At 38.9% G+C, this 19,153-nt stretch overlaps 2 protein-coding genes across 3 annotated transcripts in view; one reads left to right on the forward strand and one right to left on the reverse strand.

The window, feature by feature from the left end:
* Window positions 1-300: 300 nt before the first annotated feature.
* Window positions 301-6,745, forward strand: LOC113503404 (ADAM 17-like protease). The gene is made up of 16 exons (XM_026885344.1): window positions 301-483; window positions 569-808; window positions 1,883-2,004; window positions 2,329-2,470; window positions 2,555-2,817; window positions 2,895-2,954; window positions 3,036-3,170; window positions 3,441-3,579; window positions 3,854-4,089; window positions 5,140-5,278; window positions 5,504-5,700; window positions 5,794-5,905; window positions 5,989-6,104; window positions 6,189-6,344; window positions 6,441-6,550; window positions 6,646-6,745. The coding sequence occupies exons 1-16, from the start codon at window positions 417-419 to the stop codon at window positions 6,704-6,706; spliced, it is 2,295 nt and encodes a 764-aa protein (XP_026741145.1). The 5' UTR covers window positions 301-416; the 3' UTR covers window positions 6,707-6,745.
* Window positions 6,746-7,171: 426 nt separating this feature from the next.
* Window positions 7,172-19,153, reverse strand: part of LOC113503403 (dynein heavy chain, cytoplasmic) — a 41,000-nt gene continuing 29,018 nt past the window's right edge. Inside the window, exons 68-93 of one of the 2 annotated variants that reach the window (XM_026885341.1) lie at window positions 18,829-19,027; window positions 17,597-17,714; window positions 17,197-17,412; window positions 16,857-17,012; window positions 16,322-16,495; window positions 15,859-16,023; window positions 15,527-15,663; window positions 15,029-15,189; window positions 14,593-14,804; window positions 14,081-14,254; window positions 13,551-13,771; window positions 13,067-13,235; window positions 12,483-12,657; window positions 12,159-12,276; window positions 11,671-11,884; window positions 11,376-11,448; window positions 11,167-11,288; window positions 10,696-10,881; window positions 10,170-10,298; window positions 9,796-9,913; window positions 9,517-9,605; window positions 9,227-9,355; window positions 8,696-8,893; window positions 8,204-8,314; window positions 7,786-7,949; window positions 7,172-7,503 (exon numbers count right to left, since the gene is read on the reverse strand). In XM_026885341.1, coding sequence (XP_026741142.1) covers window positions 7,335-7,503; window positions 7,786-7,949; window positions 8,204-8,314; window positions 8,696-8,893; window positions 9,227-9,355; window positions 9,517-9,605; window positions 9,796-9,913; window positions 10,170-10,298; window positions 10,696-10,881; window positions 11,167-11,288; window positions 11,376-11,448; window positions 11,671-11,884; window positions 12,159-12,276; window positions 12,483-12,657; window positions 13,067-13,235; window positions 13,551-13,771; window positions 14,081-14,254; window positions 14,593-14,804; window positions 15,029-15,189; window positions 15,527-15,663; window positions 15,859-16,023; window positions 16,322-16,495; window positions 16,857-17,012; window positions 17,197-17,412; window positions 17,597-17,714; window positions 18,829-19,027 — 4,097 coding nt within the window. In that variant the 3' untranslated portion in view covers window positions 7,172-7,334. The remainder of the gene's footprint in view (window positions 7,504-7,785; window positions 7,950-8,203; window positions 8,315-8,695; window positions 8,894-9,226; window positions 9,356-9,516; window positions 9,606-9,795; window positions 9,914-10,169; window positions 10,299-10,695; window positions 10,882-11,166; window positions 11,289-11,375; window positions 11,449-11,670; window positions 11,885-12,158; window positions 12,277-12,482; window positions 12,658-13,066; window positions 13,236-13,550; window positions 13,772-14,080; window positions 14,255-14,592; window positions 14,805-15,028; window positions 15,190-15,526; window positions 15,664-15,858; window positions 16,024-16,321; window positions 16,496-16,856; window positions 17,013-17,196; window positions 17,413-17,596; window positions 17,715-18,828; window positions 19,028-19,153) is intronic. The other variant, XM_026885343.1, reaches the window with a different exon arrangement.

Consider the following 19,153-nt stretch of genomic DNA (forward strand, 5'->3'; position numbering starts at 1 on the left):
AAAAAAAGTGTGAAATAATTTTTAAATTTAACTCATCAATACCAAGTTTTAAAAACTTAACTCAGTTTCGAGACAAACTATAAAAGTTAATTTTACACAGAGGTTTAGTAAGGTAATTAAGTTGACGGTGTTACCATGTAATGAAGTCACTGACTTGGCTAGAGATTTGCTATTGCTCTCACCTTTTTACACATTACAGAAAATGAGATAGCAATACATTAGAACACCTCACAGACAAAATAATCGATACATATTTTTTTTATGCGGCAAGAGTCTATGGATCTTGGCGTTTCTTTGATATTGATTTTCCTGTCAGACAGAATTGCTGCGGCAAAGGGCGTGGAACGTACGAGTGTAGCGGAGGTGCTCTGTCGAGATTCTGCAATTTTTAACTAGAAAGTCTGATTTTTAAAACTATGTGGTCTCAAATCAGTGTAATATCCTTTGTAGTAACGTTTTCCACATTGAGTTCATTTGGAAGCTGTGAGTATAATATAATTCTGTAATTTCGGTCTTCCGCCTTGACCCTACTAAGAACAATGAAAATTTTTTCTTTATTATTTTCTAGGCTCAATTTATCACAATCTAAAGTATTTCGAGACTATACATGCCTCAAGTCTTTCACACCACATTGTTAAGCGTGGGGCTAAGGTGTCCAACCACCCTTTCAATACCATCAAGGAGCTTCACTTTAAGACCCTTGGAAAGGATTTTAGACTAGTCCTACATCCCCACAGTTCTGTGCTACATTCCAACTTCAAAGCATATGCTGTTGACGGGGACGGGAAAGAAACTACTGTTCATGTCGGTGAGTATAAATGTAATTTGTTAATTTCTCTAATTACTGTTTCATTACTTCTTACTATAATTTAGCGAGTATATCTCTGTTTATTGATTTTGTCTCTATTTTTCTGTTCATGGGCAAAAGATTTTGGCTGCGCGCGGATAGGGGCGTGGCAAGGGGTGTGGTCATACTTGATATTTTAACTCGACTTTCATCTTTCACTCTTGTATCAATGTTACAAGCAATTATTCATATTCTACTTTGGTTGCTTTCGAATAATTTAATCCTTTGTTTAATGCACCATTGAGTGAACTTGAATAATTAATCTGAAACTTTTATTCCATAGATGCACTTATGACCGCATCTTACTTTAGTTGCCATTTAAATACTGCAGTTATTGATGAATAAAGTTTTATTGTGTTTCTGCAGTACAATATATACACTTACATTTTATAAAAATTGAGAAGCATGATCATCTTTAACCATTATGAATCATAACTGATTACCGAATAGGATAACAGGTGGCTGTCTTACAAGCAAAAAAATTAATTGCTTTCATTGTGTTGATTACACTATTCTTATAATTTTTCATTGCAAAATTTTTGCCTTCACTTAAATGAAAAAAAAAAATTCTATAAATATTCTGAAATATACCTAAATTGTGAAAAAGCAAATGATTATCTTAATACCCAGTCAAATGATTCATAGTGGAGTAGATATAGGTTTGTTTAACGATCATAGCTTCTAAAGAAAAAAATATACTTCATACATATTGATCCCCCCATCCCCTGTACGACAGGGGTTGCATAGAACAAAGAAAAGTACAGGCGGCCATCTTGTTACCGCCGCCATATTGGATGACGTCACTCAGGCTGTGCTGCACTTCTGAAGTGATTTTTAAACGTTAATATCCTCTTGGAATATACATTGATAAAATCTATTAGGGGCTAAATACAGTGGATATATGTGAAGTGGAAGAAAATTCTATAATTTTAAAACGGCCTTTTGGGGATGTTTCCCGAATTTTGCAGGGATGAAGATGTCTTTTTGACAATGAGAAGACTACTTTCAAATTATTAATTTAAATAATTGTTTTAGATCGAGATAACTTTTACACTGGCCGAGTGTTTGGCGAAAAAGCTTCAGATGTAAAGTTACATATGGAAGATGGTATGATAACAGGAATCATACACACTCCTGATGAAACATATCATATTGAGGTACTAAATCTTTTGGATACAGTGTTTCAGCAGTAAATATTTTTTATAGAATCTATGATCAGTCCGACATAAAACCAACCAACCAAACCAACTTCAGAAAGGAGATTCTCAATTCGTCAGGATTTTTTATGTTTTTATCCTCGGAATTTCTGACTGGCAGAACCACTTTTGCAAAAATTTCATCAAGTTTGGCTTCGTAGTTTTTACTTGAAGTTGGTTTTACCTCTTTCTTTTCACAAATATTATGTCCTATTTCTATTTTCTATATTCCAATTGAACACTTTAATATGTCGTAGGTTCATTAATGTATGTTATGGTTTGTAGCCATCCTGGCGACACCTTCCACATCTAAATGATAAAACGATGATTACATATCGATCTTCCGATATACACTTCAGTTGGAAAGGGGCTGAAGAAACCAAGGGAACCAAGCCCCGAGTTTGTGGCTATGTGAAAGAAGGGAAAGGTAGATAGGAAATCATTATTTACTATTATACCAATATTTTAGTGATTTTTAATGAATTCAATGATAAAATCCTTTCTAATACAGAATTGGAAGAAGACGATGAAGATGAAGTTGAAGTAATTGGTGATGTGGAATCAGATCATGAGCAATTAGAAAAGGATAAATATTTAGAAGACGTATACTTAAACACTACAGATATTACACAAAGCAATAAAAAACGCGTGAAAAGACAAAGCGACTATGAATATACTCCAACAAAAACGAGATGCCCATTGCTGCTTGTGGCCGATTACAGATTTTTTCAAGAAATGGGTGCTAGTAATACTAAGACGACTATCAGTTATTTGGTGAATATTTTATTCAATGCAGACAAATTAGTAATGTAATTTATGTTTCATTGTTTAATATAATGAATTTATTTCAGATCAGTCTCATTGATAGAGTACATAAGATTTACAATGACACACTTTGGCAAGACCGACAGGTACAAAAAAATCTTAATTATATTTAAAATAGATTTATTTAAGTTAGAGAATTTTTCGTAATGTCTTTGCTTTTGCCACAGGATATGGATGGCTTCAAAGGAATGGGTTTTGTTATAAAGAAGATCTTAGTACATTCGGAGCCAACACGTGTGCGCGGTGGCGAGGCGCATTACAATATGGTTCGCGAGAAATGGGATGTACGAAACCTACTCGAGGTAAAAACAGAACACGTGTAACAAACTATATAATATTGAGTATTATATTTATCGGTTTTAGATAAATAAAATTAGGTTAAACTGAGTAAGCAGCGTTAGATAACAATAAGCGGTAAAGTGTTTTGATAGTACTTCTGGGTTACGATTATAGTATTTTTAGTATAGTTAGCATTATGGTATTTTATGATATTTTTAATGTATTACTTGGGGCAATAGGAAGAAATAAACCAAGAGATAGCGATTTATCTTACGATTATCTTTGTCCAACAGGTTTTTAGTCGTGAGTACTCTCACAAAGACTTCTGCTTAGCCCATCTATTCACAGACCTCAAGTTTGAAGGCGGTATTCTTGGGTTAGCCTACGTCGGCTCCCCGCGACGGAACTCAGTTGGCGGTATATGCACACCAGGTACATCCAAGTTTATTATACCATTCCTAGACGTTTTTTTTTATTTTATTTTATTTAATTATGTATACTATATAATTTTTGTTCGTTTTGTTTTCAGCTATTACGGTGCCTAGTGTGAGTGTCCCCTATTTGTTTTGCTTACGCATGTTTTCCATAAGTTTGTTAGATTTTATGTTTATTTCCAAATGTGCTTAATTATTTATCGCTGGTGTATTCCAATTATTTATGTATTTAAAAGAATAATTGTGTCCTTACAAATGTCAATTTAAAACAGAATACTTCAAGAACGGCTACACGCTGTATCTGAACTCTGGTTTGAGTTCGTCTCGGAATCATTACGGTCAGCGCGTGATAACTCGAGAAGCTGACTTAGTGACGGCCCACGAGTTTGGCCACAACTGGGGCTCGGAGCACGACCCCGACGTGGCCGAGTGCTCCCCCGCGGCCAGTCAGGGCGGCTCATACCTCATGTACACGTACAGCGTGAGCGGGTATGATGTCAACAATAAGGTACGTAATAACTCACATCTACTAAGCTTTAGAATTAAAATTTATTGACTGGTGAAGTGTAAATCTTAGAAAAATCGCTAGATATCACCAAATATCCAATAAATTATCTTTGGAGACTATAAAAGGTGCTTAAATAAAAAATTGCTCTCAGTATTTGGAGATATCTATCGATTTTATCAATATATCCTACTTAAAAATGGTATGCTTAAGTATGCTATGCAGTAGAAATTGTAACAAATATTTCAGGTACAGAAGACTAGAAGAAAATATCATCCCTCCGGTAAAGGTATAGAGCGCCGGATGATCCCTAACCATGTCAGTGGAAGGGGAACAGCCTGCGTTCTTTACCTTATATTCGGCATGAAGAGTTACGTGAGATTCGGCAAGTCACTTACTTACTATTGTAATAATAATTGTAATTTGCGGTATTTGTCTGTTACGTTTAAAGGACTGCAAACTAATAACTGTTCAGGCAGATATACATTATATTTATAAATGGCTATATTTTATTTTACCTTTGATATTCATTGTTCCTTAAGTTTAAATACTCGGCAGTTAAACTCATACCTATGAAAAACCAATCGGTATTAGATAAGGTTTATGTGCCTGTTCAGCTTTAAATGTTATCTAATCTTTCATATCTAGGTATCCTACAGTCCAACAATCAAGTCACTGAAGCCTTACCTTTAGGTATGCAGCTCTTAAAGTTCCCTCAGGATGTCAATCGTGAGGAAACTTTAAATGCTCGTACCTTAATAACATCATGCAAGTCTCATCTGTAAGAAGAACGAAGATGGAAGAAAATTTGATGCTATTTTAAATTTCAGTCGATATGAACTATTCCCTTCGTTTCCGCCACAAATACTTCATAACGACTGAAAGATATTGTGAATATGTTCTTTACTTAAGATTGTTATAAAATATAAGACTGTATTCAAAATTTTTTTGATGCATTTGTAGCAAAGATATCTTTCAATAATGTCTCTTATAAGAAAACTTATACACAAAATAGAGTTAATCTATCCACAAGGATTTTTCCATTGTTCGCAGCGCTTTTCGCCGTGTAGTCTTCGGTCAATACGAAAGGTCTTGCAAGCCAAATCTGGTCGATGTTTCTCTGAACCAGAAGAAAGTTTCTGTGGTAACTTGAGAGTCGAAGGCGGGGAGGAGTGTGACGCTGGCTTATTAGGTGAGAAACATGATTAACAATGTCTCCTTCCAGTTTGGGTTGAGCGGGAGGGAGTGTCAGATTTCTACCGATTAAATCCACCCATTTTCCTTCCTTTACCCTTCGTGTACCGGGGTAACCCTTTGGGACAATCCCGCAATTACCAGCAGATAATTAAATCACCTGTACCTACATTTTATTAACAGTACTCAAGTAATTGACGACTAATAGAAGAAATGTTTTCAGGTACTGAAGACAATGATATGTGTTGTGATAAAAATTGTAAACTAAGGAAGAATCAGGGAGCTGTGTGCAGTGATAAAAACTCTCCGTGTTGCGCGGGGTGTGTGTTTGCGCCGCCTGGAGTCGTGTGTCGAGAAGCCGCGCATTCAGCCTGCGAGGGAGAGGCCACATGCAATGGAGCCTCTGCTGACTGTCCGAAGGTAAAATGCTAAATACTATTGATAAAAATACCTGACTCTCATAATTGCTGTGTGTTTTGGTAATTGTTTCATACATGTTCTTGTGTTATGCAGGCTCCGGCTATAGCGGACGAACACGAATGCGCGGAACGCGGTCGCTGCCGCAACGGGACGTGCGTGCCTTATTGTGAAACACAGGGGATGCATAGTTGCATGTGCGACATAGGTAATAAAATATGAGAAAAAGATACAAGTAATAAGTATGGGTTTTTTGACATCTGTAATTTTAACCGTCTGGTTTGTTCTTAGTTGCGGATGCTTGTAAACGGTGTTGCCGTAAAAGCCTGAACAAGACTTGTTTTCCGGTGGCTCATAATGACATTTTGCCGGATGGAACACCCTGTATTCAAGGGTTTTGCAACAAGGTGAATATATTTCCTACGAATCCACGATTATTGATGCTGACATTGCAATGGCAAACATTCTAACGAAATTTGTGCTTCTTACAGGGTGTTTGTGAAAAGACTATCCAAGATGTCGTGGAACGCTTTTGGGATATAATAGAGGATATCAATATTAACAACGTTCTCGGTTTCCTTCGCGATAACATTGTGGGCGTGGTCGTTCTTGTTACCGCCTTCATATGGATACCTACTAGTTGCGTGGTAAGTTCTTATATCCTTCCGCTGAACAGTCTGATATACTATATTTTTCGAGTTTTAGGAAAGTTTCAGTTATAATTATTATTGTTTTGTCTTTAGATTAGTTACGTGGATCGACGTCGACAACGTCAGCATCAGAAGTATTTGGACTGGGAAAGACAACATGACCTCGTGCATCCGTCATCGCCTCGCAAAATTATACACACAAGGTATTCTTTTATTTACGCTGCAATAAAAGTAAATGAAATTGTAGTCTGTGAAAGTCTCGAGAATTTATTAATTTCCTTTTCTTTCTCTTTTACAGATTGCCGAAACAGAAACCTCCTGGCATGAAGGGCACGATACAAGGCTCAAGCCAATTGTAATATTGTTATTTTTTCTAAATAAATAAATTTGAAAATGTACGTTTTGATTTACTTAAAACCGTATAAATTAATTCACTATGGCCATACAATATATAATCCTGCAAAGATTTTTCTGATAGATGCGAGACCTTATCATAAAATATTATTTGTGCCAATACGTCACCTACAAGGCACATGATTACATCAAAAAATTTAATATCGCGGAGACTCTGTAGTAGCTAGTAGCACAAAGATAGGACACTCCCATTTGCGCAAAGTTGAATGTGAGAATGGTGCGAAATTAGTGCCGACTGCTATTGCCTGTTGCTAATGTAATAAAACGTAATGCAGGTAACAATCGAACGAGAAGGCACGAGTGTAATAATATTCAATTTAGAACCATAAGGATATCTCACATTTGTCTAGTAAATCTGCCTTGCCGTTGCCCAACCTTACTTGGGAAAAGGGTAGAAAAATTAAGAAAACTTTTATTATTATATTTTATTTATTTGAGTAAAATAAATAGCGTGCACATTTACTATGACATAAATAAAGTTGATATACTGAATGCATTTTCTAAAACGTAACGATTATAGTGTTACGTAATATTTTAGCTTATAAGCAAAAAGCTGAACCAAGTTGGGCTGATTTAGTTGAGGGCAGTGGAGGTGAGTAGGGCTACGCCCCTCTCGTAGAAAGCGTGCGGTTCTTGTCCGGGCGCGATGGGCAGACGAACGGTGAACAGCAGTTCGGAACGAGCGCTGTTTAGATACACCGGGAGTGTCAAGGTTTGACCGCCGGTTGCAGCCTCCGGTCCACTATAATAAAAATATACAGTTGTTTTATTGCTATACCGCTGTTTATTTTAGTAAGTTTAAATAACAGTACTATATGATTTTGATCAACACTCAACGAAATCTTAAACGATAACTTAAAAGCAAGGTAAAATGCGAAAAGGGATAGATTACTTAACACGAATAGAGACGACTTGATTCTAATATTATTAGCTCGATCGAAAACTATGAATAACACTCATATGTCTGTCGTCATACGGAAATATTTAACTGGTTATTTACAATGTTTAAGGTAGCAATATTTACCGTATCCAAGTGAGCACGGTGAGCGGGAGGTCCACCATGATTGTGTTGGTGAGCAGCAGACGGTTGCCCTTCACAGTGGCGCCCTGTAGCTTGAGCCCAGTCACAGAGAACGACCATTCGGTTTGAGCGTTTTCTGTCGGTGTGCCGGGGTCAGGGATTGTCACCTAAGAGGAATTAAAACATTAAAATGTGACGTTAAACTGTACAAGGAATAGAAAGCTGTACCAACTTAATAACTATTCTGTTTATTAGATTCATTACTATAAGGTATAAACATTTTGAATTTTGTTGTTTATTTTTTAATTATCTATGAAACTACCGAGCTGCTTTTCAAAATTATTTCCATAAGTCATGTTATTCCTGAGTATCTTAGACAGGCACTAAGGAGTAGGTTGGTCAACAAGCAAGGGCTAATTACCTGGAGATGCAGTTCCTCAAGAGACCAGGAGTTAGCTTGAGCGACACACTGGCGGGTAGCTGTTATATACGCTTCGGGGTTCAGGAGACCGCCGAGCCACACGGGGATACTCTGTTGAGAAAATACAATAATGTTTAGTAAAGTAATGTAAAACTTTGTCTTATTTTATTTCATACTGTGTCATCCCTAAATTGTGTGATGGATTCACTGAATAAATGCAGGTAAAGTGTGCGTCTCAGGTCGTTCGACTGAGATTTCAGAGTTTCATAACTTATAATCTTATAATCACTTTCAAAAGGGTGACAGTATCAGGTTATATGCTCACTTTGAACAGTACGTCTATCGCACACATAAAGAGGAGGTAAGTGAAAGCGTCTGTCCGTAGTACGCCTTGCGTACTGTTTAACTCACATCGGTGAAAGAGAGTCTGCTTGCAGCCGTAACGCGATACATTATAGGAGAAGGTATAAGTTTAAATGTTGATGAGTGTACCTGCAGTCGCTTGGCGCCCTGCGCGGCCACGGCGTCGGACACGGCGGCCAGCTGCGTGACGCGGTGCGCGAAGTCGCCCACCCACTGCTGCACCGTGCAGCCGCGCGCCACCGCGTAGCGCCGCCAGCTGCCCGGCAGCATGCCGCGCACCAGCGAGCCCACCATGGCGCGGGTCTCGTTCGTCTGCTTCATCTCGCCCTGGGGTAATAACACGGATATCATCGAGCACTCCACATAAAATTATGTCAAACGATGTTCACGACGCCAGAAAGCAACATATTCAGTCATGATCGTCGATTATTGTGGCCGAATATCGAAGAAGGCGAAGTTCCATTTCAAACGTAAGACTATAAATTGTTTATTTCAGCATTCTAATTTGTATCATTTAAGTTAATTTTTAGTGTACTCTTCGATGTTAAAAGAAAATTTAACTTGAATTTTACTGAACTGTGATCCCAATTTTGAACGACAATATTAAGAAATTTCTCCAATGCCAGCTACAAGTACATAATGACAACAGTTGTATGTTACCTGACAGATGGAGAGTACGTTGTGTAGATCGTGCAGCACTTGTTGCAAGAGCGAGGCTCCGGCGGCGACTTCGCGCTCGAAGAAACGATACAATGGGTCCTTGATGTTCTCAACGGTACGACGCAGAGTCTACAACAGGAAGAACATTCAAATCATATATCTATAGTGATTACAACAATTAAAAACAGCCGTCTTCTAGTCCAAGCTATGGAGTAACGAATCGAAATAATCATTGAAATAGACAAACTATGCCATAAGGATTTTATATTGTGACAATGTATTATGTTTACCGGTAACTGCTTGGGTAGAAGCTGCAGCCAGTTAGTGGCAGTTGAGTGTAGAGTCTTCATCCAAGCTGGTCTGCCATCGACCATTGAATCTGAAATATCAAATACGTTCGTGTACATGGTTGTAATTAGTGGGCATTAACAGATTAAAAAGAAATACAGTCTATTTCTAGCGTACTTTTTGACTGCTTCACCAGATTAAATATTTAACTTACTTAGAGTCGTTCCTCTTCTTTATGATTAATTCCTATTCTTTAACAGTATCTATGTCATACTAATTACCTGAGACTACATCATGGTCTTGAGCGGCGGCATTATACGCCAGCTCCTCTTCGTCTTCCAGTTGCTGCATCTTAAGCAGTTTCGACACCAAATCGCTGCCTTGGTTCGTTAAGAGTACCTGTGCAATTCAAATAACTTATTTGTAACAGAGTTTCTAGACAAGTACATCTCATTATCTTCTAAATTCTTGTAATCTGGTAACATAGTTATAAGACATAGAAATTATTAAAACCTGTCAATGAATTACTAATGTTCGAAGTTGTTTAATCTACAAGTAGCTTGTTAATGTCAAAAAACTTTCGACACCAACATCATCTTACAAAACAGATTACTCTAAGCTATATTTACTTAAGTTAAGAGTAGGAATAGATTACCTTCTCAGCGTTGTTTGGCAGGCCGAGCCATGACGGAGTCTGCCTGTCGGACAAGTCTTCGATCCATTTGAGGAAGTGGTCGCGACGGTTGCCGTCCGGCATCGTAATGTGGCGCTGGTTGCCACTTGCCTGTTTAGAGAACAAATATATGTTTTATCCTACATATTAATAACGATAAATACGGGACGTGAGAGTACGGAAGTGATCAACTTTCTTAAAAGAAAAGGTACAGACCCTTTTCAAGCGTAGTCAAAAAGAAAGAGATTCTCTATTCTTCTAATTTTTGTTTATGTTTGTTACAACTTCGGTCTGGATGTTTTGTTTTTCATTTAACATGAAACAGCTGCGATGTGGCTTCATAAAAATATTTCATGAGGTTTGGCTCAGAATTTTATTTGACGTCGGTTGTATGTTCTTGTAGTTAAAATATTATTACAGATAATACTAGGTAACCTAAAATATGTTGAATTTGCCAATTACATTTTCAAATATTTGACAGTTTACGACAACTATATCAGGTACTTACCCCATCGACATTAGCGACGAGAGCGAAGTCAGCTTCAAACGATTTGGGTGTGAAGAGTTTGCACAAGAACGAGTGCAACAGCCTCTGGTCGAAGGAGTTGTCGATCTTGCCTCCGTAGATACACTGCGACAGGAGTGTTACCAGTGCTTCCCACGGTACCTTCTCTGGCGGTAGGTTGGTACGACCCTGTTTTACAATAAGGGTTAGTTTTGTTGTGTAATTAAGACGGTAGCACGCAGTAGCTTTCTGAAGTATCTAGCCTTCCACCAAGAGAGATAAACTGACAGATCTTTGATAGCTTAGTCTACTGTCGTGGCAGATCAACAAATATCAGAAATATTCAATGACGGACTAGGCAGAAGAGAAATTATAATAGAACATTAGATACTCACAAAATCTCTTTGAACAATTGCATGAATAACTATTTTTCTAAATGGGGAGTTTAATGCAACTTCAGTAATTTGTACTGACCATAGCGGTAGCATCGATCCATGTGTCGAGTGTGTCACAGGCGACTCTCAGGTCCGACTCATTGAACTCGTAGTACTTAGCCCATCCCAGCGGTACGTAGCGAAGACGTTCTTGAACGATACCTATAGAAAAAAGGTTGTGTAGTAGTATTAGTAGTAGTATAGCCGAGGGTTATAAATAAAGTGGAATATTTCAGAAAAGTTTCTTACCGTGGAACCAAGCCAACAAGAAGTAAAGTCGCGCACGTTCTGATGGTTGTTTCATCATACGGGCAGCCGGTACCTAAAGAAGAACATGCATTTATTAACAGTTACTAATAGGCGTGAATTAATTTAGTAGTAGGTATGTATATCTTTGATTTTCAAAAAAGTTACTGGATATTTTAGTCGATTTTTCTTCAAATAACTGTTGTTTGTTGGAATGTCAATATCAGTCCTGACACCTCAACAACTGCCTCAACTCTAAGATTTTAGGGCAAATGAAGATTATCAGTAGATTACTTACCGTAGCGAAAGTCCTGAGCAGGTTGGCGCGGATGCCCGGCGGCGGCTCGAACACGAGCACACGGCCCGCCCGCAGCAGGTTGACGGGCAGCTTGGGACTGATCTCCGTCGTCAGGAACAGACGGAAGTTGGGGTGAGGCTGCAGAGAGTGGAGCTTCTTCTCCAGCTGGACCAGCCAGACAGGTGCCAAGTGAACGTTCTTGAGCATTACCCAGCTGCAATCGGATAAAGTTGTTAAACTCTTTAAAAAAACTTTAAAGCTTTAAATTGGTTTAGCACGAACGCGATAGCTATTTGTACGGTAGTTGGGATAGAACAAATGCATTTCAGAGTATGTTCAAAATTATTAAACGAGCTGGTGTTTTTCAATACAGCAGTATTGTATTTTTAACACTGGACCTCGGGCGTTAATATTAAATAGAATTAAAGGATAATGTTCGCACATACGGATAGAATACATGTCATTATATTCAGGCATATTAAGCTTACCGTCCAGTCTTGCAAGCAGTGTTGATGGCGCGCTCGGCTTGGTTGAAACCTTCAGCGGAACCGATAGCGATACTCGAGAGAGGCTTGTTCAGCTCAGTAGCCATGTCGTCCACGCGACCTGATCAATCATAAAGTTATAAGTTATTGAACAAATATCTATCTATGATAATTAAACGCGACTAAAAAAAAAGTACATCAACAAAAGATTACCAAATTAAAAAAATCCTCTCAAAGTCCATCAAGATTTATATGTACAAATGGAGTATGAGGGCTTTATGTTAATGAAATTTCACTTTCACGTTTCCTTTTAATCCTGTTACTTACCGCTAGCATCATATCCTGGCACGGAGCACAGCAGCGCGGGTGTGGTAGCGTTCAGCTGTGTCTCGGTGATGGAAGCCAGGTCCAGTTCAGTCTCGGCCTTAGCCATGTAGCCGGCGCCAAGCACTGCTGTCACCAGCTGGGTCGCAGCCGCTATCACGCGGTCCGGGCGGAATGCCTGTATAGCAAATAATGTTTAGTTGTGAATAAAGGTAACAGAATAAGGTAACTAACAGTATAAGCAAGTGAAAAATTATTTGGTTCATTTTTTATGAAACACATGGAGGTTGGCTTTTGAATTCGTTTGTGACTGATTATATTATGTGAGCTCGTCATCCATCTTACTGGTTTAATTAGTTTCTACCATATAGGTACTTGGTCGACATATTAACGTTATCAACGTGAATGGTGTCGAAGATCCACATTTTCGGATGGTACCATCTAACTAAAGGCTTTCTTAAATGTTTTTCCATTTTGGAAAATACCGAAACCCAAGACCTACTACAGTGCGACTTAAGAGTGTAGTTAAAGCTGCCAAATCGCTTAAAAAAAGTACATGTACATAGGTGATTGGTGTGGTGTGTTACCTGTATGAGCAGCAGACGGTACATGGCGAGCGTGTGCGGCGCGGGCGGCGCGGCGGCGTCCCCGTCCCACAGCGTGGGCACGCACTGCTCGGGGGCCGCCTGCGACAGCCACGCGGGCAGCTCCGGCAGCTCGCCCACCTTGTCCAGCAGGCGCCGGAAGTGCGGCAGTCTGACCGGACAGATATATTAACTTAACATTTTCAGTAACACTAAAATAAAGTAGGTATATTGGTAGCGATATTTTAATTGTTTAGAAAGTGTGCACTGTTCTAGAACAATTCGCATTCCTGTACGCATTACGAAATGCTCAAAAAGTAAGCATTATTAAGAAAATAAGGGTTTGTATCCACGTAGACGTTATTTACACGCGTCGTAAAATTGCATTTACTAACGTAAACGTCATGTATTTACAGAATTTTTGTATAAAAACGAGTGACAGCCGTATGCATAGGCAAAGAATTAAGAATTAAAAAATTGTAAATACCTAGAGCTTAGTCTAGCCGCGGCATCGTGTTGCTGATGAGTCAGTGGCTCTAGCGGTGAGGTAGTGGACACGAAGCCCTCCTTGCCTCCGAGGAACACGCCGAAGGAGCGCTCCAACGTGTCTTCAGCACCGGTTCCCTTCAGGTGGATGCGGCACAGCAGCAGAGCGAACGTCAGACGGTCGGTGTGCAGCATACCGCGGGCTACACGCTCGTAGACCACCTGATAAATGAAATAGTAACAAAATGAACGAGTGATAAGACTTTTGTATGTGACTGTATTGACTTGTTTATGGGTCATTAAGAGCTAGGTTACTTAAGTACTATGAGTAACCAATGGAGTGTATATTCTATTACATTATGTTTTGTAAGGCTTTGATAATACTTACATCCTTATTTCAATCTTTAATTATAATAAAAAATTGCCACTTTAAATAGCAAACAAAACCACTTCATCGTATTTTGAACAACAAACACTAAATACTTTACATAATTTGTCTTAAAAAAAGCTTGAAGTTACATTAAAACTTACCGCAAACAAGACTTCAGTGATAATATTGAGCCTAGCAGTGTAGTCGGTGATGCCGCTGAGCATGGGACACACCAGCACCGAGCTGAAGATGTCCAGGAACATCTTCAACGAGTACTGGTACAGGAAGTGTACTTGGTGCAGAGACTCCATGGTGAAGTAGATGCTGCTGCAAGCCTGGGTTAAAGGTAAAACACCGTAATTAATAAATTACGTATGTAAATCCGTAAATAGTATTTACTAAAATCTTGATATGTAAAAGTCCGTTTGTGACTTCAGGGCAAGTTGTTGGAGCAAGTTTCTTAGCACTTACTGTACAAAATTGAAAGTCAAACAAGTAAAGTTGATGCTTGAATTCATATCTTCGAGCTGAGACTTAGCCCAACTTTTTTTTTTAAATTATACGTTTTTATTCTTTTTCTGTCTGAAATCTACTTTATATGGCAAGATGCCTTTTCTCAGCATTGACACATTCACAGGCAGGCTTATTATGTAATGTAAATTCGTATACTTACTTGAGACAAAGGCAAGTACTGCTGGCTGACAGTCTCGATCTCTGCTATGACCTTATCAGTTTCCTCGACCTTCTGTCCAATGTCATCTGCTTCCTTCTTCAGGGTTTCCAGAGTTGCGATTACGGAGTCATCGTCCAGAATCTTGCCTTTAGCGTCGTTGAGCGCTTGTAGTAACGACTTCTCGAGTTGACGGAGACGAAGATGGAACTCACCTATAGAAGACCAATATTCATAAAGTTGAGCAATAGTGAAACTCTCGAAAGTGTAACTCACTGCTAACCACGGGTCCATAAGCTACAGGACACAAAATAGAGTTCTATAGATATTTGGTTGGTAGCCACTAATATGAATGACTTCTGAAATACAACCAAAGAGTCAAAACCTCAGCCATGTATATTGAACAGCTAAAACAAGAAGAAGGAATGATATTACTAACCTTGCAATTTCAGCAAGTCAGACCGCTTCGTGTCAATATCAGGTCTCTCGGCCTTGAGCACTCTGTGCAAGCATTGCGACTGCAGCGAGGAGCGCGTCACGGTGAAGTTGACGAATGTGACACGAGAACACATGTCCGGTGGGAACTCAACGGTTGGGTCCCTAAAAAAGATTAAATAAGTTGGTAAAAAGTGGGATGATGATATTTAATAAAATAATGTCGGTGTCTCAAAGTCTTTAAAAAGTCATGTCACAATGAACTCTTTAGATAGCTTAGGGGTAGAGTTTAATCCACACATTATGGCATCTTTTGTTTTGCATTAAGAAAAAAAAAACTTTATGAAGAAAAGTGGCCGATCTCCCGATTAGTTAATCAACCCACCGCAATAGGATGTCATTCTGTTAAACTTACATTATGGAATGCAAATAAAAATATGATTTCTATAAAACCAGTCATATGATCAGGGCACTTATCATTTAGGATGCAATTGACCCTCACCTGGTACTAAGGAATATGACGAACGACGGACTAAGATCGATGTCCTGGTCTCCGAGAGTGATGAGCACTCGGCCGCCAGTGCGGCGCAGTTCTCTGTTCAGTACAGGGTTCAGAATCGGGTCGTAGTTTTCTACGTCCTGCACAAATAAACATCGTTTCAGTAAAAAATATTAAGAAATATTGGAACTGAGAATAAAAAGTATTAAGCATGCTTTGTATTGATAATATACAGACTTTTCTTTTCGACTTTTTTAACAACTTTTGAACATAATAACAGTTTCGCATGAAAACAGCAAATAACTTATTTCTTAACATATTTTCGTGTTACTTACTTGCACCAACAGAGGATTACCGAAACGCAGCGCAGATTCCAAGTTCTTTCTGAAGGAGTCGTCAAGGAAGGAGGTCTTGGTGATCTTACGTTCTTTGAACTCACGCATTATAAACTCGGTGGCTTGTCCCGATGGATCGATGATCAGCGGGTAACGGTTGAAGCGCTAAAACATATACATGGTTAATTTAGGTAGCGATAACTTAATCTAATAATGCTACCATCAATTGTTGTAAATTTGATTCTCTTAATTTTGTCTTGGTTTTTATTTTTCAAAGTACTTTTTTTTTCACAATGTGAGCAAGTGTAACAAATAGCAAGACTCTTAACTCTTCACACCTCATCAAGCTTTCATCAGTTTATCTTGTTGGAGAATTGCCTTATAATTCCGTAGAGTTAAAGTGAAAATATAACAAGGTAATACAATTTCGATTTATCGTAAAAAATATGAAAAGTCGTCTCACCCTGAGCATAATAGCATTCTCGACACACAGTTCGTCAGTCGGCAAAGCGTTGGCCTGCCAACGTAGACGTTCATCTGGGTTACTGAGGTACTCGGTGCGGGCGATATCCGCGCGGTACTTGATGTTAGCCGCCGCTAAATGCGCCGTCCATGTCGTGAATAGGTTTTGACGGTACTGAAAGGTAAGAAGTTGTTAGGATATAAAATATATGGGTAAAATAAAAAACTATTTTCACGAATTGCAATACTACTAAAATACAGTCCAAATTACCACCTTAATACATAAGGAACACTAGATATATTTTGTAAGATAAATTCTGCAGTGCCTTAAGGTTAACGGGAGCTCGTAAACTGGGCGTATTAACATGAGGCAAATGAGAAAACTCATTTCACAACCCGTTGCACTGTCCTGCTGTCACAGCAAAGTTGTTGGAGTCTAGTACTTTAAACAGAACTAAACATCCGGGCCGATGTTGCTTGAGACTTAAAATTTGTAACCTTTGGAGGTATTAGGTACATATTACTATATTACTCACGTGTTGATCGAAGTAACCACCGTACGCGATGAAGGCGGCGGACAGCAGCACGTCACCGACGATGGTGCTCATCTGAGAGCGGAACGTCTCCGAGCTCGACTCCCAACGTTCACGCTCGATCACTAAACTCTTAAGTAGAGCTATCGACCTGTCGACCTGTGCATGAACAAAATCAATTTAGGTACTGCAATAGATTTTTATTCTTTTGTTGGAGAATAGCTTGATTTTTTTTGCGTTAAAAACATCGAATACTGAAGAAGCAATAGATGGGACAGAGTGGGAGGCTAATATGACTGAAACTTTACACACAAAAACTGAAAACCAAATCTTTTTACTGTACCTTGGCTTGCACATTCTCCAAGTCGGTCTTAATAGCCTGGGCTTGGCTGATCAGCTGCGCGTACTCTTCCTTGTACGAGGCGATGGACTTCTCAAGTTGTGCGATCAGCTCCCGCACTCCGTTGCCGGCTGTGACGTTGCTCTGAGCCTGGTCTTCAAGAGCCTTCAGCTCGTTGCGCAGAGGTTCCACACGTTTCAACATGTCCGCGTATTCGATCTGTTGAGACGTTTTGGTGTTAACATGAATCTTATTGATATGAGAGAGAATAAAAAATATGGCTTTTGGAGTAAGTTCGTGTAAATGCTAAATGAAGGAAATATGAAAAAACTAAGGTTTTTTTCTCAACGCATTTTAAAAGTTGTAGGTTAGAAGAAATAGTTGATATGTAGTGAAAACTTACCTGAGCGATGGCCCATTTGACCATAGGACCACAAGCCATACTGGCTCTGTTCACCTTCTCGAAGTTGTAATCAGGGTTGCTCAGGTAGCGAGTCCTCATTTTCTCACGAACGTCATCACTGGCACATACATATTTGTGATTAACATAAAGTCAATTTCAATAAACGCCTTTCATTTAACTTTATTACGTGCATCGTGCAAATCAATGAACCAGACCATCTCAATGAATGACTTTCGACCTTTTACCAAGAAAACTTTTGTCTTGTATGTACCTACGACACGGTGTCATACTATAGTTCAAATATTAACATTTATACATTTTTTTTTTACTTTTTTTATAAACTTGCACCACAAACTTGATTATTAGATTTGTGTTTGTGGCACTCAACATAAATAAATGTTATTTCAAGGAGGCCTATTTTCTGATATTATGAATTCGGTCGACAGCGTTTTCTTTTCCATAAACCCGTGTCCAACATGCATTTTGCACCATTTTCAACCTTATTTTAAATATAAAACAGGACGTCACTTACCAACACAGCAAACAAAATTCTAGAGATAAACACATATGCCTCTTCCCCTGGTCGAAAGACACATTAGATAGCAAACAAACAAATAAAATAAAAATAACAAAAAAAAAATCAAGCACTTTCACTGTCGGTAGTGACTTTCTTCCTCGGCGGTTGGACGGACATTATTTATTGGCAAATACATTCATGCGTCCTGAACGTCAAGGTAATGTACGAGTATGGTGTACTTAACAGTGTTTGTAGACCTACCGTAATGTTTGTAAGGGTTTAGTATCATTATATGCGTTTTATTAAAGTTATTGAGAATGGATAGGTTTTGTGTGATTAATTTCTACTTGTAAAATTACTTCGACCAATTGTCTGTGTTGAAATTACTCTTAAATTTAAATCCTACCACCACGAACGTAGCAATTACCGTTACATGCGCGTGCGACGATAAAATCGTAAAAAACAGAACATACCATGCGACAAGCATGCAGCAAGCATTTAATTTTTTATGCAAAATGCAAACAATTTCTAAGAAATGAAGTAAATTTTACCTATCATTTTTGCAAAATAATATTAGCGGTCAAAATCGTTTGCAATTCGCATCAGAATACTCATCAGATCAGATCAGATCCAAGGACCGAACTCCGTACATCCCAACACCAAACAAATAAGAGGGGACGAGTGGGAGGGGTGGAAAACAAGCGGCGGTGCTCACGTTATGTCCTCGGTGGAGAAATTGGAGACGATGCTGTTGATGAAATTCTCTCGCATGATGACGGCGCGGATCGCCTTCCAGTCCGTGGCGTTCTCGCCGAGCAGCAGGCAGATGGATTCCAGCGCGACCTTCACGAGCGCCGGCGGATTGCCCATAGACCTCACTTCCACCAAATGTTGCTTCTTTATAGATTTCACCGCTGTATATTACAAACGGTTCGTCGATGTTTGTCAGCGCCATCGGTGAGTCGCGTCGCGTCCGTCACCAGCACGAAGCGAGAGCGAGAGAGTACAAAAAAGAGAGAAACAAAAAAGGCATTTAGCTG

Source organism: Trichoplusia ni, chromosome 19 (assembly GCF_003590095.1).
Source record: "Trichoplusia ni isolate ovarian cell line Hi5 chromosome 19, tn1, whole genome shotgun sequence".
NCBI lineage: Eukaryota > Metazoa > Arthropoda > Insecta > Lepidoptera > Noctuidae > Trichoplusia > Trichoplusia ni.